Genomic DNA, 24,734 nt, shown 5'->3' on the forward strand with positions numbered 1-24,734 from the left:
CTAATAGGGTTGACAGAGGAAGTGTCGAAGTCAGCTCCAGATCCATGGGGGGGGATTGAAAAGGTATTGATTTAGGGTACCCACGCGTCCTCTCTGTCCCACACAACTTATTCAACTGGTGGCGGCTTCCTCCGCCAGACAATCCCTCTCAGGAATCTCATGTGTCGCGCGCCAAGGTGACTCGAACTCGGTCTCTCACTGCCGGGAGTTCAACACTCTACCTACTGAGCTGGAAGACGAACAGGCTTCAAAAATAGATGACCAAACTATTTGGAACGAGTTCGCTTCTTCGCGCAGCGCATTCCTTCTTCGTCAGTCAGATTTGTTTCTACTTTCTAACCAACTTTTTGACCAAAAGTAGTATAGTTCTGAGCATTACATGCGTTATTTATTCATCACAAGGCAGCATGCTGACGGCATGACGAAAGCCACTGCTGTGAAGGAAATTGCATCCCGCAATCAGCTCACCAGTCGGCTCTTCTCGTCAGTTCCTTTACGGATCTAGAATATACCAGCAGAGGAGTGGCATAGAGATGCCTCAAGAAAGCCATTCAGTTACTACGCTAGAAATGATTGGATCATATCTCACGCTAAATAGCTTTCAAGAATATATTTTTTCTGAAAACATGCTGTGCGTTGGCAGAAATGCACCGCAATGCAAAAACATTATTAAAGAAGAAATGCAGAAAACAATGATGAAGCTGGCTACGCTCGTTGTACTATGCGTAAACTATAAAATCTTTTGATTTTGTGTCATTGTCGCAGCTCAGTTGTTGAGCATCTGAACATCATTAAAAGATATGTTTTGATACCCTCTTAGTTTTTAGATCGGGAATCAACGAGGAATAGTAAAAAGCGATTTTTACTGTCATAAATGTTTTAAGCAGCCCAAGACTAAAAAAAATGTAAAGCAGTGGCAGAGGCCAGAGCATGGGGCTTCTGATGTTGAGAAGCAAGGTTCATGAATCGTACCGTCGCTCGGTCCACGAGACTACTGACGAGAACGAGCTGCGGTTTGGCCTTACATAACCGATGAAAACTCGACGCCTGCTTTGAATATAAATACCCGCTCACGGTCAATCCCAGCCCCACACCCCGCCCAACAAAATTCAATGCTGGGCATTATTCGGTGGCAGGGACGGTTGAATTTCACTCACTTTGCCTCCAAAGCCAGTGCGAAGACGCCGGCGGCCTCAGGCGCGGCGGCCGACGTGCCAGAGTGGGTCTTGGTGCATTGGCCGTACAGGTCAGTGGTGGCCTGGGGGTACACAGGGTCAGGTTAGACAGGGTCAAATCAACAGCAGTCTGGCGAAGGTCAGCTTGGGTGTGTGGAGGCGATCAGACGGTCAGTCCAGCTCAGGTGAACAGTTTCGCTCTGGCTAAGAAACGAATGGTCCTCAGTGCTGATAAGAAGGCCAGTACAGGGCATTGGAAGGCCCCAATGAGACAGCTGGTCTGACTAGAGGAGAAAGAACCGGTTGGCTGGGTCTTTTTTTACAATCACTGCAAAGCGTTTATCATTCAATACACCACGCATGTACGATGTGCATAGACATGGATAGCATCGTCACGGTGCATACTAAACGAGTGGGAAAATATTACCAGTAAAACGCCTTTTGGGCGAAGAACGAGCGAGCGAGATAGTGAGGCCTGCACGTGCGGAAGGGCGAGAGGGTACTTCCAACGGGCTTGCGCAAAGCACCCTTCTAACCGGTCGCTAGCGGTGTACCAAATTTGAACTCAATCGGCCCAGCCACTCCTGAGATCTGGAAGCGGCATTCTGCACGTGCGCACGTGCAAACGGGGTCCAAACTGACTTTTGCACGGCACCCTACTAACCGGTCCCCAACCGTGTACCAAATTTGAGCGCAATCGGTCCAGCCGTTCTCGAGATCTGGAAACGCCCCCTGCACGTGCGCACGTGCAGTAGCACCTTAACCAAAACACATGGGAATGCATTGTCTGGTGGGTGCCTACTTGTAAGCCAAGTTTCAGCGAAATCGCCCCAGTAATTACCGAGTTATTAAAATGGGAACAAATTTGACAACTCTTATTGTTGTATTTTGCACGTGCACTGGGGGTGACCCACATGCATCGAGAGTATCCTATTTTTGGTAGAAGGGATGCTGCTACCCTATAAAAATTACCGAAAGCCAATCGCCCAAGCGGCTGCTGAGATATGAACCTCTCAAAATCACTACTTTTGCAAAACAGCTTGAACACCCTTGACTTTTCACGTGGCACGTGCCACGACGGTCACTGAGATGTATCAAAAGTAGTCAATTACGGGGTAGAAGGGATGGGGCTACCCAACAAAAAAGACCGCAGGCCAATCGGTCCAGCGGTTGCTGAGATATAAGCCTCTCAAAAGCGTTACAGGCCGGGCCGGGCCGGGCCGGGCCGCTCATACTGAGATTTTTCCGTTATATTGAAAAGACTCACTTCGCTCGCTGCGCTCGCTCGCTCGTGTTCTATTGATTTGCATGTCAGCCGCTCGATGTGCACTGAAGAATGCCTTAGTGGTGATAAGCCCCTGACGTCACGAACTGGCAACTGATTGTGTTCTTCCGCTATCCGTCTTCACTCACCACGCCCGTGGTGGGGTCCTTGGCGCCGTTGGAGAAGGTGGACGCGATGGTGGACGAGCAGCTCTCGTCGTAGTGGGCGTTCTCGCCGTCGTTGATGGCCGAGTTGATGGAGATGGTCCACATGCTGGCCGCGTAGCCGTCGCAGTTGCAGTCATCGTCCTCGCCGCCGTCCCCGGATGCCCAGACGTAGATGTTGCCCAGACCGTGGCGGCCCTGCGGCACGGAACAGAGAGGGTCGGAGAGGCTCAGTGAGGTTCGTAGATGTTCAGAAACGGCTTAGAGAGGGCGAGGCTCAGTGAGGTTCAGCAGCGAGCAGACTCCCAGTGGGTTTACAGAGGTTTAGTGAGGTTCAGTGAGGTTCAGTGAGGATCATGGAGACTCAATGAGGGTCGCAGAGGATCAGTGAGGTTTTGTGGTGTCCACAAAGGTTCAGTATAGTCCAATAGAGGCTCAGAAAGTTCGCACGTTTTTGGGGCTCATAATGAAAAATACGAAGGTAACTACGGAGATATCACATTTTTACGGTGTATACCGTGTATGTACATACCTACCAATTGTCACAGCCGATGTTTGCTGTTAATTAATTGTTTTAATGTACGCAATTTCCTCTACCATACATTAGCGTACCTTGTCGCGCAATTATCAATGCACGCTATAGCACGCTGTCAGCCATGCCTGGATATTGCTATGACAAACAAGGGTCGCGTCCGCTATGCTCCAGCCATATTAACGTAGTTGTTCATATCACGAAGCCATACTGAGAGCCTCGGCACCTCCGCTGTGGCACTCGAGTTCAGAGGGTCTGCTGGCACTCCGGGGTCGCCCGCTGGTGATGACACTCAGGTCACACGGGTCACCAATTTCCTGTCGCTGGGCAGACCGTCCCGAGGGGCATGCAGTCGCCGCTGGAGCGTGGATGCTATGCATAATATCAGCGTCGGCTCATGCCCTGAGAATCCAGGTGCCCTGGTGGACTGTTAGGAGAGATAATGATGGATTGCAGCCATGTAATGCTGAGCCTGAAACAGGAACCAATTTGGATGGCATTGAGCAATGAGCGCCAATTTGCTTCATCAGGCAATTGAGCTCTCTATTATGTATCATTGGTGTTGAATGCATAATAATATTGAACGAGCAGTTTCTTCCTGAACGAAAAGAATCCGTCGTCGGCTGCCCCGCTTCGTATGCGCGCCCTCCCCGTCCCGTTGACTAGCCTTCTCCCCGCCTTCTTTGACGCCCCTGTCTCAAGTCATTGAGGTTCCGCTTTCACTTCGCTAATTCCGCGTCTCTCCCCATTGACGTTCCTGTCCTGTCCTGTTTGAAGCCCCTGCTCCGCCCCGTTGGCATCCCCTTCTCGCCCCGTTACCACCTCTGTCTCAACCTGTTGACATCACTCTTTCACCCGTTTACACCCCTGTCTTATCCTGTTAACGCCCCCTATCTCACCCCGTTGTCACCCCTGTCTCACCCCGTTGTCGCCCCTGTCTCACCTCGTTTACACCGCGAACGATGGCGCGCATGGTGGCGTTACGCGGACCGTCCACCGTTTCACCGTCGTCAGTCGGGCCCCAAGAGGCCGAGTAGATGTCGATTAGGTTCGGCTCGTGACCCATACTGTTGGCCTCGATCAGATCCGTCATATACGGCTGGTCCAGCATACGGATCCCTGCGAACACACGCACGGAAATACACAGACGTTAGGCACACATAAGAGGCGATTTACTGGAGTTGCTTACTAGATGAGATTTGCCTTAGAAAAGGAAAGGCGCCAGAGGAGAGGACAACTTTAAAATAAAACTTTCCGTCAATAATTATAGTCTAGCTAGTACGTATATTCACCTGCATATCGCTTTTTAATTTTCACTGATCAGGGCAAAATACACTGCCATTACATAGCTAAGGGCTGTCAAGCATATATTTGTCCTTCCAAGGAAAGCGATAAATAAACCTCAAGAGTTCCACCGGGCATTGCTTTACTCCGTGTCAGTTGAGCCGGTTATCTGAAATGGCATGCGACTGGCTCTAAACTAAGCTCTGCTGGCAGGGAGGGCGAGCTGGCTGGTTAATTTCACGGTACAGCGCACCGGTGACTAAGGCCAAATGCTGGGGACCGACGTCCCTGGCTAGCGGCTGAATACTGGGGACGTAGACCGACATCCCTGGCTAAAGATGGAATTCTGCGGACCGGGACCGATGTCCCTGGCTGGTGGCTGAATATTGAGGACCTGAACCTGAGAGTAGGGCGGTGCTCTGGCCTCATGGTGGCTGAGATTGGTATAGGGTAGGGCGAGGATAGGACCGCGGTCTGGCTGAGATTGGTAGTGGACTGCTGAGTAGGTGACCGGGGCCGCGGCCCGGCTGAGATTGGTGTAGGGTAGAGCGAGGACTGGGGCCGCGGTCTGACGGCGACTGCGGGTCCATGGTCCGGCTGAGATTGGTGTCTGACCAACTCCTAAAGGTAGGGTGGGGCAGGATCGCCGTTGGCTGAAGTTCGTCACTGGCTAGGCTGAGGGTAGAGTGGGGACCGCGCCGTGTTCTGTCTTGACCAGGACCGCATTTGGACCGATTGGTAACCGATTACTGACCTGCCACCCGAGAGTTGTAGGCGATACCGACTCCGCAAACCCCGTTGTCACGTGCGGCCGACACCTCGCCGGCACACCGGGTCCCGTGGCTACGAGAAAAACAAACATGGAGCAGCGGTTAGGTGATTCAATGTCATAACATTCAACTGTCGTGATATTGTTGAGCTAAGTCAAAACATGCACAAGAGCCTTAGCCGTGCGCCTCAGTGATAATTCGGCTGCATGCGTGAATAATGGAGGAGCGACGGATCGTTTCTACTCTAGGAATCAAAGGCTGTTTACGAGCGAGCGAGCGCAGCGAGCGAAGCGAGTCTTTTCAATATAACGGAAAAATCTCAGTATGAGCGGCCCGGCCCGGCCCGGCCTGTAACGCTTTTGAGAGGCTTATATCTCAGCAACCGCTGGACCGATTGGCCTGCGGTCTTTTTTTGCTGGGTAGCCCCATCCCTTCTACCCCGTAATTGACTACTTTTGATACACCTCAGTGACCGTCGTGGCACGTGCCACGTGAAAAGTCAAGGGTGTTCGAGCTGTTTTGCAAAAGTAGTGATTTTGAGAGGCTCATATCTCAGCAGCCGCTTGGGCGATTGACTTGCGGTAATTTTTGTAGGGTAGAAGCATCCCTTCTACCAAAAATAGGATAATCTCGTTTCATGTGGGTCACCCCCAGTGCACGTGCAAAATACAACAATAAGAGGTGTCAAATTTGTTCCCATTTTAATAACTCGGTAATTACTGGGGCGATTTCGCTGAAACTTGGCATACAGGTAGGCACCCACCAGGCAATGCATTCCCATGTGTTGCGGTTAAGGTGCTACTGCACGTGCGCACGTGCAGGGGGCGCTTCCAGATCTCGAGAACGGCTGGACCGATTGCGCTCAAATTTGGTACACGGCTGGGGACCAGTTAGTAGGGTGCCGTGCAAAAGTCAGTTTGGACCCCGTTGCACGTGCGCACGTGCAGAGTGCCGCTTCCAGATCTCAGGAACGACTGGGCCGATTGCGTTCAAATTTGGTACACCGCTAGCGACCGGTTAGAGGGGTGCTTTGCGCAAGCCCGTTGGAAGTACCCTCTCGCCCTTTCGCACGTGCAGGGCTCACTATCTCGCTCGCTCGTTCTTCGCCCAAAAGGCGTTTTACTGGTTATATCATTGAAGAAAAAAAGTTTTTGACAAAAAAACCCTCGGTGAATATTTTATTGACGTTTCAACTTCATCTTATGCTATGAGCAAAAGAAGTATAAATTTATAAATTACTTTTAGTAAGAGTCATGCTAAAAGAAACGTAACACATAAAAACGCGCTGGCGTCCTTGTCGCGCAGATTATTCTCACACTTTCTGAGGAATTTTCCACACATGTGGCTACGAGCGTGATACTATGAACACTCGTGATATATGGTGTTCGCGGGAATGTTACGTAGGCACACGTACAGGTTGGCACGGCTAATGATCTGGCTCACGAATGAGGCCTTATGCAAGCATAGATCGAATGGATATCATACATATCGTATGTTATGGACATTGCGCCATACCTATTACATGTGCGAACATAAGCGTATGGATAGTTTCAGCTATGGCTGGAAAACAGGTTTAACCTTCGCCCCAGTGGGGGGGGGCATATGTTACCACCCTGTCGCGTTTTTTTTTTGCGTGTAAATAAAAAACTGCGGCGCGTAGCGCCGCGCCGGTTGGGGTAGCTTTTGGTACATCAATTTTGGACAATGTGTGACATTTTTGACCCCAGGTCATGTCAGGTCAGGTCACCAGGTCAAGTTAACTGACCAAGCCTAAAAAAAAAGTTTGCAATCATGTCCAGCCTGCAGTGTTTGTCAGAAAGGTTTGAAACTTGGTGGATTGCATGCTGTTATGGGCGCCTACAATTTGTATACCTCGGATTTTTTATATCCGTGACCTAAGGTCAGGTCAGTGGCGTGACCTTTCCATTACAAGTCAATGGAGAAAAATGAAAATGCCTCTAGATCCGTGTGTACGCATAGGAACAGTCCAAATATTTCAGAATCACAATGATTTAGTCCACTCGTGATGACCAATGTGTCTTTTTTGCTGATAGCCTCTAGAAAGGTCATCCGAGGTCATTTGAGGCTACAAACAGTCTTTTGCCAATAACTCGCGATTGGAAAGAGATAGAACACTGGGAATGGTCTAATTGTGTTTGTCTTATTGAGACGCATCGACTGATATGCAACATGACCTTTTCCGGTCAGGTCATGACCTTGACCTGAGGTCAAATTTTCAAGTTGACCTTTCAAGGTCAAATTATAGTTCATTCGACGCGTTCCGGCGAGGGGAACACGATTCTGGCAATAGAAATGTCGTGGCTTTTTGTAGTCGAAAGTTATTGTCGAAAAACACTTTTCGTAAAAACAGCTATTTTTGGAGTTTTTGCCTTCTGGAGGCTAAACCGTTGACCTGAGGTCAATATTGATAGGGACCTTTTCAAAAGAAGAGTTCAAAAGCTATCGATTGCACTTCCATGCGTTTTTCGAGCTACCATAGTTCCTGAGATAGCGGCATGTTTTCTGAAAAATATAATGACACTTGGCAAATTTTGACCTTTGATAACCTCTGGTGACCCCAACATTGCTCTAAGGTGAAAAATGACCGAAATACTTTCAAACGTACGCATTGAGAGCTATCGACTGCTTTTTACCGCGTCTTTCTAGCCCTCTTAGTTTTTGAGTTAGAGGTGGGTGGTAACATATGCCCCCCCCCCCCTAGGGCGAAGTTGGCTGAGACCGCCACTGGGGCGCGGGTTAAGCGGTGTTGAAATACCAGCTGAAATATTGCGCGCTGAAATAAGGAGCGTATGGTGTAGAATTAGGTGTTTGAATCGAGCTTGCGGCTGCTTCGGTTTGCTCAGTCACTGCCTCAAAAATAAGGCTGATCCTGAGTAACGAGAGGTCATTGAATCAGGACCAGATGCCCCTTGAGCTTGGTGACCCCAGCTGCCTGCCGGTTAACGTCCGGCTCAAGCCACGAGGGAAATCGCTGGAGAACGGGTCAGTATAGGTAATCCCGTGAACTGAAAGGAGATTGGACATCATAAAACACCAAACGATCGCCATTATTCGGGTTTAGGAAAGAACTTTCCGTCATAAAAAGCACCATTGCGCTTTATACCAAATCCAAATGTGGTATAAATCGTGACCATAGGCGGCAGCCAGCACATTGGGATGGGCATGGTGGCCGGGAGAGAGAGAGAGGGGGTAATGAGGTGATGTGTTACGCCCAGGGGAGCGCGGGGGGGGGGCTGCCGCGGTGTTGCCAGATGCCTGGCGAGGGATGATTTATAGTCCAGCTATCGGCAGAGCCCGCGCTCCACGGCGCTATCGGCACTCCAGCCACCATATTTAGTGCATTGTTGACGCACAGCTCGCAGAAATATATGATGTCGGTGGCCCCGACGCAGCGCCTACGTCGTCAGATGACAGGGTACTTTGGTATGAAATGTTGCGGCTAGGATTGAGCTGATAACTATAACGTGTGTCTCCTAAATCTTAAATAAATTTCAAATGAATCTTAAATAAAATCTTAAACGTGGACCGCACCGCTCAGCCTTTCTATATGAAATATCACCAATACGCACTTTAATGTAATTGAGTGTTCGAATACGAGATACGAGATCCTACTCAGGTAGGCGAGGCGGCATACAGCCATGAGGGTTTGAAGTGCAAGCTATGCGAACTGTTTCGGTCAGTTACATAAGATAATTACAAACGAGCAGCACAAGGTATCCTTCTCAGTTTTGTTCATTAGCAGTAGTGCAAACACATCAAAAACTTCTCAGTGCTCATTCATCATAATTTGAGTTGCCCTTTGCAATATTCGTATCAGGTTTGTTTCTTATCTTACTTACTCTCCAGGGCTTTTGAACACAATGGTTGATAGTGTATTTACTTCGTGCTGTAAAAGGTAACGAATAATCCAACATGTTTTTAAACTCTAATCGGATTGACTTTAGGTCAAACTACTGCAAAACCTAGATTGCTTTCATTGATGGAATTAACTGCTCGCAAACATAGCAATTGTTGAAATTGCTTTTGATTATTGATATGTTTTCGAGGATAATAAAGCATTCGTTTCGTGCGGGTTTATGCCAAGGAACGGACGCCGTTCACAATTTTTGCGCTACATTTGTAAATGGTTTCTCGGGGGCCCATTGCCAACAGATTAAGGGGCCGAGTTACAGCTTTGAACGCATTATTTTAGGAAATAAAAGGAGTGTGTTTGTAAGGGAGTCAATGGTTAAAATAAAAAGCAACGATGTTTTAACCCGGCAGTTGCTGGGGTATTTCGCCACCCACCGTTTGCTGGGGGGGGGGCGTTAAACGCCCCCGCCGATAACTCGAGAACCAATAGGCGCAGCGAAACGCACGAGGCGGCAAACGAAAGAGCGCGACGAGACGCTTCAGATGAGTACTTTAAAGTTGAATTTTGAGGTCACAGGTCGGGTCAAGGTCAGGTCAAACACCTGAAATCGGGCTTTCAGTAGCATGGACTTCAGGACTTCGCAATGGGCGCCGCTCGCCATAAACTCTGTCTAAACGGTGCACAATCCATCTTATAAGGCCTACAAGAGTGTCAGCTCCATGTAGGGGTCAGTCAAGCATAGGTCAGGGTCAAGGTCAGGTCAACCGGGTAGGCACATATCCCCGAAAATCAAAACTGATACTCGCAGCCTGTGACACATGTTTTATAGGTAATTTGGGGCGTAGAACACGATGGTGACATTCATCTTATCATATGTGTACGTGTTCGGCTCAAAAAGTTCAATTTAAGAAATTCATGTATCATGGCCGTGAAGTAGTCACGAAAAATTGCCAAGATTCAGTTCAAGATTATGGAAAATGCGGAACGATAATCAATAATCGAAGATAGCCATTTGATTGACCATGGTATTGGCAGTCTAATGGCGTTTACGGCATGTCTGTATGTCTATTCTGTGATTTTATATGATTTTTTTTAACATATGCCGTTTTTGGTCGAAAACTCAGAAATCATGACGTCACTAAAACCTCGATATCTCAAAAATTTTCCGACCGATTTTTTTGAATCATTGTCACAATAAACTTCAATCCATTTCCTACAGGTAACCAAAATTTGGCGCGCCTGCGGCGCGCCGTTTTTATGCTATGGCCCGGCGAAAAAAGTGGGGGCGTTTAACGCCCCCCCCCCAGCAACTCGCGGGTTAATGAAACGTTCACTATGTACTGAAGTGGGCGAATCCTTCTTGAACAAACAGCTAGCTTGCGAGAAGAATTAAGCACTGACAACGAGCAGCAGTGCAAGATGACATATATGTTCCCACCATCAGTGCCGCGGAGTCCAGGAAGATGTGTCTTTTTTACTCATGTGATTACGTTAAATCGATAAGAGCTTTATCAGTATATGTTGCAAGAAGTAAAAATCCATTGCGGTAAGAATTGCTGTGTAGCGTATATTTTTTATACTAACGAGTGCTTTTGACAGTCTTGAGCGCCCTCAAACTCGTTAATTATTCGCTAATGTGCTACTTCGACAGGTGATATCAGAATTTTCGAAAACTGAGCCAAAACTGGCAATTTTGCAAGAGAATGACTGAAGCAGTGCTCTTAAGTGAATGGGAAATTCGTTGAGCTTGCATGTAGATTTTTTAACACGTGCATAGTTATTCTAGTCCAGGTTTGAAATGGGCTGGAGCTCTGATATCATCTGTATGGAACAATCCAATGTTATGAAATAACTATATAAATGGCACCAGCAGATCGATAGGAGCATGCTCTTGCGTCATCAAACAACCAGCAGCCTCTGTTTCTATGGTTACAAAATTAGACCCAGGTGGGCTTCTGTGACGCGGGACTATTTGCAGAGCCGGTTCAACGACTGCCTATCGATGGCCGAGTGCCTTATCACATCGGTGAAGGCTGAAACAGACCCTTTCGGCAGTCAAGTAATCGCATGCGAGAGCCTATTCGAATACATTAGCTCTCGCTTGCATCAGTCGCTCGCTCGGAGAATGGAGATGCGTGTGATTAACGTGAGCAGTAGCTTCGGGTTTGAATAGGCTCTGGCATGCGATTTCAAGACTGCTGAAAGAGTGTTTCCGGCTTAGAGCTGGAGAAATCGGGGTGACAGAGCTGATGTCAAGCATGAACGAGAAATGGATTTGAATTTATTGTCGTCCCGATTTAATACTATAGGTTGTTAATTGTCATTCACAGAAGTGAATTGCTAAACTAAAATGAACGACTGCTGGTCACGAAGTACCACGTGCAACGAAGTACTACGTGCAACTGCTGACCAGCATAGACATTTGACACCCATGGGTCGCTGACCGATTTGCGGGACTAGCTTAGAAGGCCCCTGCCTTTACTTGAGAGAAGCTAGCCGGTGAGCTGAGAGATGGACTCACCTGTTAAACCAGTCGTCGGTGTATCGCGGATATGGAAACGGGTCGTTACTGCTAAAATCGTAACTAGCCTCGGCATTCTGAAACAGAGGGGCCGCATTCATTCATTACAGTCGGTGAGAGGTCAAGGTTCGAAAATTAGTTTATGGTGATGCTTTCCGGTAATATGAACTTTTCCGGTTGAGCAATGAGCATGTCAAATGTTGTTTTATGGAGATGTGGACAATGCATTTCGAAACAGTGCTCACGAAACAGTGCTCACGGCGTAATACCGCTAGCAGTACCGTTTGTATGTAATCTGGAAACTAGGGAGAGGCGGAAATCCGCCTCGTCATAGCACTAGCTAAATTTAAGCATACTCGTAATTTCTCTGACATTACCAGCAATGCCTCACCAACATCAATCACATAATTGGTAAGGGCAAAAACAATGCATTGGAGAAGCCTTTTCACGCTCCAAAATGTGAGAAGACTTAACGACAAGAAAATATACTCTTTAGAAAAAATGCACAAAAGAAGAACATGGAAACCTGTTGTTATGTAAAACTGCACCAGTATAGTGTGCACTACTCAATTATATCTGTCCTCACATTCTTATTACAACGAACTCGTTTGTTAGAATATGTGCTATTTTAATTAAACATTACATTTAATTCCCGTGATTGCAGAAATCAATCACTGAGCGACACAGTCGGCGTTCACAGGGAAGCCTCATGCCAATGAGTGGTGATTCTGAAACTAGATGGCTTCAACAGTCGTCACGGGCACTCGGTACCCATTACTAGTTAGCAAAGCACTCCCGTGTGTAGTACACACAAACCGCTTTCACGACGGGCTATCCGGCGAATGCCCCTGATTTGACCAAATCTGCACCTAATTTCTTTTACAGCAAATACCTTCATTTTATGAATTTATTTCAGTGTTTTAATCGATGGTGCTCTCTGACAATATGACAAAGCAGGCATATAAGCAATTAGTGCAACCCTAGCTGATAGCTGCTAAGAGACAAACCGAGCCTGATTTGACCAAATCTGCACCTAATCTGTACCAGATGTGCACCAAATGTGTACCAGGTGGCCGTCGTGAAAACGGCTACAGGCGACCCCCTTCGCTGCTCACGAAACAGCTTTTCCCGTTACTCACGAAGCCCCCTCCTCCCTCCGGTACTCACAAAGCGCTCCCGCAGGTCGGGGTGCATGTAGTCGACGCCGTCATCCATGATGGCAGTGGTGACGTTCCTGCCCGTGATGCCCTGCGCCCAGGCCGCTTCCACGTTCAGGTCCAGCTTGGGCTTGCCGCCATTTTGACCCGTGTTTTTCTGCAGCACAGAGCACGGAATTCACATGTAACAAGTAAAATAACAGGTGGAAGATAGCGCAAAATGATACTCTAGTTACGTTATTGGATATAACATTGTTTTAAAATAGTAGAACAACTCTGCGGTCATTGCGTCGAAAGGTAGGCTGGTTGTGTGGAAATTGCAGAGAAACATGAGCTTCTTTGGCTAGCTAAAACTATTTTGCACTGAAACGGGATCCGCTTGAAGCGTTGAAGAGCAATTTAAGCCAGATGGGTATAGGATAATATGACTTAAACAACCAGACGGGAGATGAGGATGTCGCCGCACAACTGAAACAGCTCCGTACGGGTTTAGCTATCACTGCGGATGGAGTGTCAAAGTTCGGCACACTGGTCCATTAGAGCGCGGTGTTTGACGCCCTCGGCCAGAGGTTATCTGGAAAGCCCTGTCGCTGATTTGAGAGTGGGCGCACTCAGCGACAGGTCAACGCGCTCGCATTATCCTCGACTAAAACTTCCGAGGAAGCGTTCAACTATTTGGGGATCTCACCACTGGCTAAATGACGATATGCCTTGGGTAGCATAAGATTATCCTGCTACTTTGTGACCCATATTATCTGCGGACGCTTGCATTGCAGTGAACTTCCAGAAATGTGACGATATTTGTTAATAAAAGTACGGCTACTTAGACTCGGAAGGTACAACTCGATCGTATTTTTCACCATTTTCACTGTATAAATCAGGCAAACGACTGACCATTATTCTAGCTTTCCCTCCTCGGAGTTGCATAATACATAAGCCACCAGTTCAGCATGTATTTGAAACCCAATTCCGCTAAGAGCGTTTAGCGAAAACTGTCGCGCTAACGACTACTGGCATTGCAGGGGCAGGCATGTCGCACTCAGACACATGCAAATGACTTGGTTGTTTTGCTTGCTAAGTACTTTTCGTGACTCGAAGTCAGTAAAAACAAGCTTGTGTGCCTTTTAGTCAAGTACAACCAGCAGCCGAGCGAAAAAAAGTAGACCCCATCACCGCATTTCACAATATCCGCCTTGGGGTACTTACCAAATACCACTGGTACTTGAAGAACGGGTCGGTGGGGTCTTTGTGCGGTTCCAACTCCACCAGATTCTCGACTCGCAGTGGTTTGTACCCCCGCCGCTGCCGGAGCGGCCGGAAGCCGCGCTTCTGACGGCTAAAGCCAGTCTGCTGGACTACCCGGCGAACCTGGTGTGAGAGAAAGTGAAAGGATCAGATAGGGGCCACGCTGCGGACCTGGTATGGGAGGGAGTGCACGCATCAAGTCAGATAGTTATAGGGGAGGTATTGGACCAACCTGATATGAGTGCGGGTACATACACGCATATCCAGATAAGGATATGTTGGATCACCCTGCAGACCTGAGGTAGGGAAAGGTGCAAGTAAATTCACATACAGAGAACGGCACCAATAGAAAACGAAGAAAATAAGCGTCCACTAAAATGGAAAGGAACTTGAGTACAAAGATGCGCGTTATTTGAAGAAAGCACATAGTTTGGGTACTTATGTCCAATCAGCATTTAAACTAATCCATTGTTTTGAGCCCTTTGATTGGATTTTTCAGATTTTGAATGTCCAGTTGACAACAACAAAAAATAGAATTTGACGAAAACAAATGATAGATACTTTCATGGGTGATTAACCTTTTTGTTCTAATGAGCTGCTCGTGAGTCCGACTCGTGGCCATTCGTCTCAGAATCCGACAATTTTCCACCAGGCAACGGCTCCAGGTCCTGGGAGCCTATTTTGCTCGTATAAACCACATTTAGCCGTTTGACTTCAGGCACTCATTTGATGACCCCTCATGGAACCATCATGAAATGCCCTAATTCGACATCATCCATGCAGATGGATACGATCACCAGCCTAGTAAATGGTCGGTGGAACAGTTTCGCTAATGTCTTCATTACGGTCTCGATTACTACTTCTCCTGAAGGAAGGGTCTGTCTCCTGAGGGAAGGGTATGTTCAATCGACAGCGATTCTCGGGACAGACACTGGCGGGAACTGTCGCCGCCACGTTCCGGTCGATTGGTGGTCGATCGTCGGCTAGAAGCCGCCCCAAAGGGAGATAGCTTCCGGGACAGGGAGATATTAATGGCTGGTAAACGATGGCTTAGGTTCTTATCAGAAGAGGTTTGCATGCGTACTTACAGACATGGTTGTATGGATAGAGATGATGACACAAAAAAAAAAACAATTTTTTAGCAGGGGCTGCCTCGCCACGGATAGGAAGCACTTTTCATATTTTCTAGACTCGGATATTGGTCTGTTGTTTTCCTAAGCATACAGATGAGTAAAGACGGCGATATCTCAAATCCGTGAAGAAATAAGCCATTTTTTAGACAGCGGCCGACAAAAGGCGGTGAAGAGGTGAAAAAACTATGCGAAGTAGGTACAGGTCTCGCGGGTTTTAAGCGTAGGTTTTACCTTTCCGGCTATATCTTTTTCGTCTTCAGCTTTGTAGGCTTGAAGATGTGACCGATTTATTCGTTTAACTCCCTTTCATGATCATGGAAAAAGGTTTGATCGTATGCCGGCTAGTTTCGGAGAAATTAAAGGAAAACTTCAAAATTCGCCGTTTGGGGCATTCTGACCGCGGGTTCCCTGCAGTCGCCTATGATTACAGTGGCGCCACCCGACGAGTAGGAGGCTGAAACACAGAGGCATGAATGAATCCAGCGCGTGGTGAACGGTGGATAGAGGCGGGACTCGGCAGAGGCTATCACTGCGGCCCGCGCAGGGCGTCCTTGGACAGCGGGCGAGCCTTCGGGCGGTGAGGCCAGAGGTCACGACAGCCAGGCTCTGTTTGGCATGAAGGGAGGGGAGGCACTCGCCTCAGCCAACTCAGCCGGTTTGGTGGTAGTGGTGGTGGTGGTGTGTGTGGGGGGGGGAGGCGGCAGGCGAGAGGGGCTAGAACAAATGGGATGAAATAGAATGGAAATGTTGTGCCATGGTCAACTTACAATATTGTTTACCTTATCATTTATTAACATTACGAAAGAACCCACCATATTAAATTGAGAAATATTCTACAGGAAATGTTATTTTTCGATGTTACCGTTTACTTTTATTGGAAACCCTACTTCTTATTAGGGGTGATAAAATGAGCCCCTCTCCTCGTTTTTTCCTGAATAACTCGGGTAAATAGTGGCGGATAGCAGCGAAGCGTTCAGTGCCGTGAGTTATTTTTCTCACCATAAGTAAATAAATACCCATGCGGTCAGGAGCCAGGATAAGTTCAGGCCATCTGCAATTAAACGTTTACACCTACCCTGAAAATTGCATGACCCTGACCAAAATGACCTTTGGTCTGTGACCAGTTTTTAGAGCTCATTACAGGCCAGAATGGGCATGCGGCGTGTCAGGTCTCATTAACCGTTCGTTTCTAGACTTGTGATTAGAAACGTCCCAACATGTGAAATTGTGTTTGGTCCCTTGTGTCTTATTTGGCCGGGACCAGCGCAGGAACTTGGCCGGTGCCTTCAGGGCTGCTTAACTACACATTTGCCGATCTGCGGAGCGCATGGAGACGATCTAGCCAGGTTGAAAACCATTCGGAATGACATTGCGGCACAGCTAATCTTCAAGGTTTCCGCGACTCTAGAATATCTGCTGTTACGCTGCCGGTTTCCGGTCACATTACCTAAAGGCGAGGTCACTAGCGATGGAAATGGAAACACGTTGAGCAGGCTAGTGAGAAGGATTCAGAGAAGATGAGAAGCAATTTCAAAGTTCTCTATCTGGTCGTGTAGAGGAAAGATGGCGCTACAAAACTGCAAACTGGGATTTTCGAACTTGTGAGATTTTGACCCCCCAAATAAAAAATTGGTCTGTTACAAAATAGCAAAAACCCCAAACGTTTTTTGGATTAAAAAAAATGGAATATAATAACTAGAACAAACATGGAATATAATTAAAGAACATGGAATATAATAGTTCCTGATTTCTTCGATCTACCTAACAAATTGTAGATCGATACCTCCTTTTTTGGCCAAGTTTTAGCGAAAAAAAAACTGTTCGAAATTGGTGACGTCAATTTTTAACTCAATTTTTAGCAATTCTAGACCACGTAGCGCAAAACAAAGACCACCACATTAGCCTTCCCGTGACGAGCTGCATCGAATCGATACCCATTTTATGCAAAAATATCAAATTGAAAATTTGACCAAATTTGACCTGACCTTTACCTGACCTTCACCAGAACATAACCTAAACTGGCCCCAAAGGTTGCCTGACCCAGATAATCGCATTTGTCATGTAAAATGAACCAGAAAACATGCATCACATAATAGTTATTTTCATATTGTGACCCTCAGTGACCTGACCTCTGTGACCTGACCTGGTATCAGTGACCCCAAATTGCAAAATATGTGTTTGACGAACAATTCCCCATCGAAAATTGTCATTCATCGATTGCTTATCGATAAATGGCATGCATTTTACTCGATTTTAAAACATATTTCCTGAAATGCCTGTAAACGGTGAAAATTCGACATTTGACCTGACCTGTGACGTCATCGGTTTGACTGAGGTCAATGAAATTGAGCCAAAAGGTATTTCCTCGTTGGGGCCATCCAACACAGTTTGCTGCTTGTCGCTATTTTGCGTGGTTCTCGAGATCTTGGGGGGGGCAAATCCCCCCCCCCAATGGGACCGATGCTTGGTAGACCTTAACGGGGCGCGGGTTAAATGACAGAACTGTTCCCAAGAAATAACACTACAGTCGTCTCCCGGCCTCAATGGTAAGCGGCTAAAACTTTGAACGACTACCTATGAATCGGCACGCTGCAGGCTCACTCCGCCCGCCGCTGGCTACGGGTGGCCTTGACCGTCCAATGCCGATTGGCCAACGGCCGAGGTCGTGCGCTGGTCAGCACGCAGAGAGGACGGGACGCGGTACTGCACATTGTGAGTGACCTCTGACCTTTCCCCGTCCCCTGGCCGCATGCCGTGTCGCCGGCCCAGACGACAGAAACCGGTTCTAGCCTCTACGCAGGCTGCAACTCTGACCCTTCCCTCCCCACTTTACTATGTGTCGTAGTACGCACTCGCGAGTAACTGGGCGGAGCGAATGGTCACCGATACAGAGGCGGAACTGGTTGCCCTCCCGCTCGCCGAGCCACCTACCGCTAAAACCCGCGAGACCTGTACCTACATATATATGAAATAGGTATATATCACTACCAGCCGTCCTGACAATTAAAAATTCCTTTTTCAATCTCATCTTGGTAGGCATAATCCAAAAAAAAAAGTTTGGTGGACAAACGATATCTTACGCTTTATTGCAGAGAAGGTTTACCGATCCTCGACCACTTACCAGGGGGTGCGCCTTTAGCTGACGCAGGTGGGGGACGCTCCTTTTGGTCCTGGCAGCTGAGAGGCCGCGGTGAACAAAATGGAACTCGTGAGGCGACCCGAGAACCTGAGGGGAGGAAGGAGAGTCTGTCAGTTGGGGATGAGACAGACGCACATATAGATAGATAGATAGATAGATAAGCTTTATTTCAGACTCTGGGTCCATACTCTTAAATACTGATGATTTCAGCCAGTTCAGTGGCAAGACAACCATATGTTACACAAACCAGACACAAACAATCATTCTGGCCTGTTTCAGCACTCGCGCAGAGCTATGTGCTAAAATGAACGTACAGTTGCTGTTGCCAGTGGCGCCTCAGGCGAGAACGGTATTTTACACTCGAATTTTCATATATAATTTTCATATTTCATATATAATCAGGGAGGAAGAGAGGGAAGGAAGAAGGAGAGAGAAAGAGAGAGAAAGAAAAAAGTAACGAGAGGGATAGGGAGAGAGAGTGAGAGAGAGAGAGAGAGAGAGAGAGAGAGAGAGAGAGAGAGAGAGAGAGAGAGAGAGAGAGAGAGAGAGAGAGAGAGAGAGAGAGAGAGAGAGAGAGAGAGAGAGAGAGAGAGAGAGAGAGAGAGAGATAAGGTTGATAAATAGACGCAGAGAAAACATGTATAACATATACACAAAGTCAAGATGATGTTCTTTTGAATATCTCCTAGTGTGAACACTGCACTTGCACTATTTTTTTGGCACAGTGAATACCAATTATGTCAGATCGTCTTCAGAAAACAATATGAGACACCCAGACAGTCTCAGAACCCAGCAGACTGCCCTACCATACCATTCCTTTAGATTTCTGGCAGTGAGCCAGCCGCAGACCGGTTTCAGTCCGGCTGGCGGCTGCCGACCGGGACATTCCTCCCAGACCGCGACGGCGACAGTTATTGACTGGGCACTGGCGGTGCAAACTTCGTTCCATGGTTAATTGACGTCACCGGGCTTTGTCACTACCAATCATATGCGACAGACTGGCCCAGCGCGCGGCTGCCGCCGAAGATAAAGCGGTCAACGTGACAGAATTGGACGCGTCCATGCCCATTGATGTCGACTCGTCATACAAAACGCGTTCCGAGTTGGTGGCTGACTTAGCCATGCCTGCATGCATTAGTTTATATCATTTAGTTATGCATTATTAGTTCTTCTAAAATTGATATCGAATGAAGATAACTGAATTACTCATAAATGAATAAATTCAAAATAAACATACATATTTGTATTGATATGCATTACGCAGTGTACTGCAGCGGCAAATAAAATTCTGATATATAAACACGTATAAAATATTGCCTTTTATGAAGTTCCTACTACAAATTTAATATGGACTGCTATGCTTTGACCGTGGAACTATGTCGCTTTACCACTTTTCCACATTTAAAACCATTACAGCTGTTTCACCTGAACAGCTAGTAACTTTTTGCTAAGTCGTCAAGGGGTCAGCTTCAACTTGATCCACCAAGTGTGAACTAATTGTGTGTAACAGTTGAAATATACATATTTGGGAAAGCTACTCATACGTACATATCTTTAACGGTTGATTGGCATTTCAGTTCACTTTAGGGCTGCTCAAACTTGGGAAATCATTTTTCTTTGTACTCTCTTATACTGAAATAGCTTACCTGTATGAGTAATAATTCCAAAGATAGCTTTAATCGATGTTCTATTCTCATTAAGGTCCATGTTTTTTTTTTATTTTTCGAACTCGCCATTATCATTGCCACACCAATGCACAGATGATAGAATCAATAAATGTATTAGGTATGCATTCACAGTCCATAGCTCTCTACAAGCACACCATTTAGGAGAGCCTAGCTTGAATTGTTACATACCCGGAGAGGGGGAGAGGAACATTCAGCTCAGCAAGTGCACCTTTTTACGAGCCACCCCTGTCTTCATCACAGTCCCTGACTGGCAAATAGCTCGGAATCGGCTTGGGCCCGGTGTTCTATCTTGTATCAGAAGGGTACTGTTGTGCGATACAGTGCTCAGCTCCTGTGCCAAGAATCGAGAACATGAGGGTGCAGACTGTCGTCACAACTCGCTTTCAAGATATACTTCAGATATCTCTGACACTGTAAATACGATTTTAGTCTTCAAAGGACTAGAACTGTTTGTGTCCGCCACATTAACCTTACTGTGTTTGAGCTGCTCTTCAGGTCAGCAAGGAGCATTTTGAAGCATTCTTCTACATTCTTAACACAGATGGTGGTGACGTCTTTATAGCCAAAAGGACGAGAAAAGAAAAAACTTGGCGTCAAAGCGAATTTAAGATTAGAGAAAGGCATAGCTGTTAGCACGAGTTTATATTACGCCGTCTTGCACCTGAAGAGAACCCTCTGAATCTGAGATAGCAATTTTAACGGGATCGGCCATGCCAGTGACCCTTGCGCGGTCAAGTTTAAGCGGTGGGTTTGTCCCCGCTTCCACCTTATTGCGCACTAAGCTCTTTTCAGATGTTATTTGGGCATACGATAGCCCCAAAAATTCGAATAGGGACAAAGGTTTAATGGTATAAGCTGCACCCGTCGCTAGAATGGCGCGCTCTTACACAGTTCGGCTTTATTCTGAATGTCTATCCGCTGATATACATACAAGAACTCTTGAATCTAAAATAAGATGCGCAATGTCCCAGCTAGGGTAAACTCTCATGAGTTGTTTTGTTTCGGGCGAACTCACTCTAACATCAGCAACGCTCTTGAGGTGGCAATTTGCGAAACTCATAATTGGAAGCTAATTTTGCTGCAGATGCAAGCATGCCACCCAACAGATGCACACATGCCAAGCATATGGAGTGAGGGCGCATGGCTTGTCCTCTGACCGGTTCGATTAGAATTAGAAGCAAAAGCGGCTTCGAGAGGTTGGCATTCATTTACTCGCTAGCCTGAGCAGTGAGCAGGCTCGGCCTGGCCGGGCTGCGAGCGGCCGCCTGCCAGCAGAGGGATAGGCTGTGACGCAAGGCAGCTGTGTGATGCGGTACAGCCTACCTATGCAGTCGACCAGTCGCCCGCCCTTTGAGCTGGGATCAGCTGTGCACTGTGCACTGTTCAGTGATCGCTGCCCTTTGAGCTGGGATCGGCTGTGCAGTGTGCACTGTTCAGTGATCGCTGATCAGCCTGCGGTTTCGCAGACAGGTATTTCACGCTTGTTTTATGATAGGACCAACTCAGAGAAATTAGGGTCTTCTACGAGTATGATTCAATGCGGAATCAAGGGGAAACGACGGAAGCGTAGTTTCAGTTTGCTAGTACCTATCCTAACCTTTATGGGCTGTAAATGCTATAAATGCTGATGAGATGGTATGTCATCAAAGCTTGAGCACATCATCGGGAAAATTATTTGATGATAGGAGTTAGCTCTAAAGTATGCGCATAACCAAGAAAGTAATCTAAAATTAATCAGCCCTATAAGTTATTTGCCAAAGTTGGCTTCAGGCGTCACCACACGACCTGAGCTCGCTGTTACACGGTTGGCTGCTTCAATAGTGAATATTGCGCATTTTACATAGCATGTGGCTACCTAAGTTGCTGATTGTGTTCTTTGAAGGCACTTATTTTGTAAGTTGATCGGGAGCTATCACAAGTCAATATATCATTATGCTCATTGCATCCTGCGTGAACAAAAAAAAAAAAACGGAACTTTGTGTGCTGTCTGAAATTAAAGAAATCTCCTTCTTCCACTAACGCTCTAATCTGAGATCCAATCGTGAAATTAAGCATACGTTCCCATAGGCGGCGGAACGGGGAGGGCACCGGGGCACCGTGCCCCCCTTTGATTTTGGTATTTTAACATTAGCCCTATGGGCGTTGCATGGAAAGAATGGGACCAAAAGTCGGCAGTGCCCCCCTCCCCCCTTAATCGAAGGTGTTCCGCCGCTACTGTACGTTCCAGTGATGTGCTAAAAAATATCGATTTTGTGAGCGTCCCTACTCCCTAGTCCCTACCAACTGCACCACAAGGGTGGTGTGAGATTCCGCTCCTGTTTCTGTGCAATATGACAAAACGCTTATTGGGCTTGGTGTTTTTCATCTATTAACAAGTCAAATTTTCTCGAAATTCGGACGCTGTGGTTAGGACATTTGTCCCTGACGCTCCTACATCCTTCAGTGGCACTATAGTGAAGGCGAAGCACTGTAATAGATACCAAGCAATCTCATTGGTTCATCTGAAAATGTGCAGCTTTGCATTACCTCGCTGTAGGTACTTGCCATATTTTCTTGCTATAGCGTGCAGTGGAGGACCTGAAACGAGACTGATTGCAAAACTTTGGCACTTTTAATTACTATATTTAATCGTTCAGGCATGGGGTATCAGGAAAGGAATACAAACATTAGGTAGCATTCTTTATTGCAATAAAATACCGGGGCACCGTGCCCCCTTTGATTTTGGCATTTTAACATTAACTATGAGCGTTGCATGGAAAGAATGGGACGAAAAGTCGATTAATTATTTTTAAGTCGATTAAAAGCCCATTAATTAAAGGTATTCCGCCGCTACTGAGCAGTGAGCATCCCAACTCATAATGGAACAGTAGTTGAAAATTATTCCGATCCCGGGCCATTCTTACCATCCTAAGCACGATGCACAATGCATGCAGCATATGCCCCACATTTTCGATTTATCTGAAAATTCTTGCTTTGGCCGTCATGCAGCTTAAGGTATCCGTTGGGACAAGATGAACCGATCCTTTTTGATACAAGCAGTGTGTTTTCTTTTCGAGCAGATCCTGCATCTTTCAAAGATAACAACTCTGAGTTACCTACCTACATGAGGTTATCTTGTATTCATCAAAACGCAATACTCTTTCTTCATCTCACTTGGCTTTTGGTTTCATCAGCGGATTGATCATCATCATTGAGCAAATCTATTCCATTTGCAGTTCGCTGCTTCACCACATTTCATGTATCAGCATTTCATTGTTTTGCACAAGTTCAATTTTGCATATTGCGACTATTCCAGGGTAATCGCAGTTCGCACCCCCATATTCAAAGAACATAAGGCAAAGGTCACCAGTCATTAACCCTCATTAGATATATTACGCGCGACGAAAATTTCTACGAACTGCTTATAGCACTTTGATAGAGATGCCAATTGACCGCCGAATAGTGAAGGCCATTAACGTTTGCAAAACGCTCAAATACCTACAAATTGAAGCATTTTGAAAACAAAAAAATTGGCATTGTGGATGAACGATCAAACTACCACTCCGCGTTTCTAAGGTTATAAGGTTCATAAGGTTCTCCGCGTTCATAAGGATCACAGCCCACCAGTTTCGTTATAGAAGCCACACAGCTGTCACTGTTATTGACTTTACGACCTTTGCTACCCTCAGACCCTGGTGCTCTAGCGCGTGGGGGAGTCCGCGGGGATGCGGGCGGCAACATATGGCGGTGGTAGGTTACCCAATACCACTCCCACCGCTGTCAGCAGCACTCACCGAGCCGAGGTTTTCGAATCCGGAGCGTTTGGCGATCTCGTGTGCCTTGTCGGCGCCGTGCGGCCCCTTGAGCTGCACGTAGAAGGTGTTTGTGAACACCTCCTTGGCCGGCTGGACGGCCGGCGGGCCCAGCAGCATGGTGAGCAGCAGGCCGGCCAGCGGCGCGCAGGCGGCTCGCCGCCGCACCATGGCCGCCTTCTGTGCGGGCCGGGCGGACACGGTCTCACACGGCCGGCCGCCGACACAGGAAGATGGCGCCGCGCCCCACTCCGTTCTGCCGCCGCCGGCTATGGATCCGCGCCGCGCCGAACGGGTCGTGACGTCACACATGACGTCACACCGATCGAACTGCGCGCCGCCGGCGGCGCGCCGGCCGTCGGCGACCTCAGGGTGCCGGACGCGACCGCAACAGGTCACCCTAATGAGACGCAGAGAAACGGGACACGCCGCGCGGGGAGACGCAGAAGGAGACAGACGGGGATGGCGAGCGCCGCCGGGCTGGAGGTACGACACCGGCCTCCACCAGGCTCGGCCCGACGGCGCAGGGATAGAATGATGACAGATATCGGTTGCATTCATTTAGAATCGGTCGAGAATCACCAGACATGATGGGATACGATATCTGACGATCATGCCGGCTATTATGTTCATTTACGTGCATTATCCCAATTCGTGGGGGCATATGGAGGTACAATTTCTCCCATCACAGTTTTCATTGTGTTATTAGTCAGAAATTCAAGGGCAGCCGGCAATGTAGCTCTTATTAAGGGCATTCGTAAAACACGAGGTTACAGACCTCTTCAGCTATTCAACACAGTGGGCAAAATATGGATAGGCAAGAATATTCGCAGGTTCCCAAAGTAGCTATGAGAGAGATTCGGAATCACTGTGTCGTAATCTGCGCAACATCATTTCAGATGCGTCTTGCCCTTTACTTGTCATTCAAAGTCTGGTTGAGTCACTTAAAGTTTCCGTTTTTCAATCATTATCTATTACATTGTCTCGAAGATTGGGC

General features: G+C 47.3%; 1 protein-coding gene across 1 annotated transcript; it reads right to left on the reverse strand.

The window, feature by feature from the left end:
* Nucleotides 1–1,157: 1,157 nt before the first annotated feature.
* On the reverse strand, nucleotides 1,158–23,989 carry LOC122383588 (neuroendocrine convertase 2-like; the record flags this gene model as incomplete). Its single annotated transcript, XM_043370170.1, has 9 exons — nucleotides 23,720–23,989; nucleotides 18,241–18,345; nucleotides 13,948–14,109; nucleotides 12,752–12,898; nucleotides 11,585–11,661; nucleotides 5,174–5,262; nucleotides 4,079–4,254; nucleotides 2,589–2,801; nucleotides 1,158–1,258 (listed from the first exon to the last, which is right to left on the reverse strand). Coding segments are annotated over exons 1-9 (1,259 nt in total), but the record flags the coding sequence as incomplete, so codon positions are not given.
* Nucleotides 23,990–24,734: the final 745 nt, after the last annotated feature.

Source organism: Amphibalanus amphitrite, unplaced genomic scaffold (assembly GCF_019059575.1).
Source record: "Amphibalanus amphitrite isolate SeventyFive unplaced genomic scaffold, NRLGWU_Aamphi_draft 000168F_arrow, whole genome shotgun sequence".
NCBI classification, from domain to species: Eukaryota; Metazoa; Arthropoda; class Thecostraca; order Balanomorpha; family Balanidae; genus Amphibalanus; species Amphibalanus amphitrite.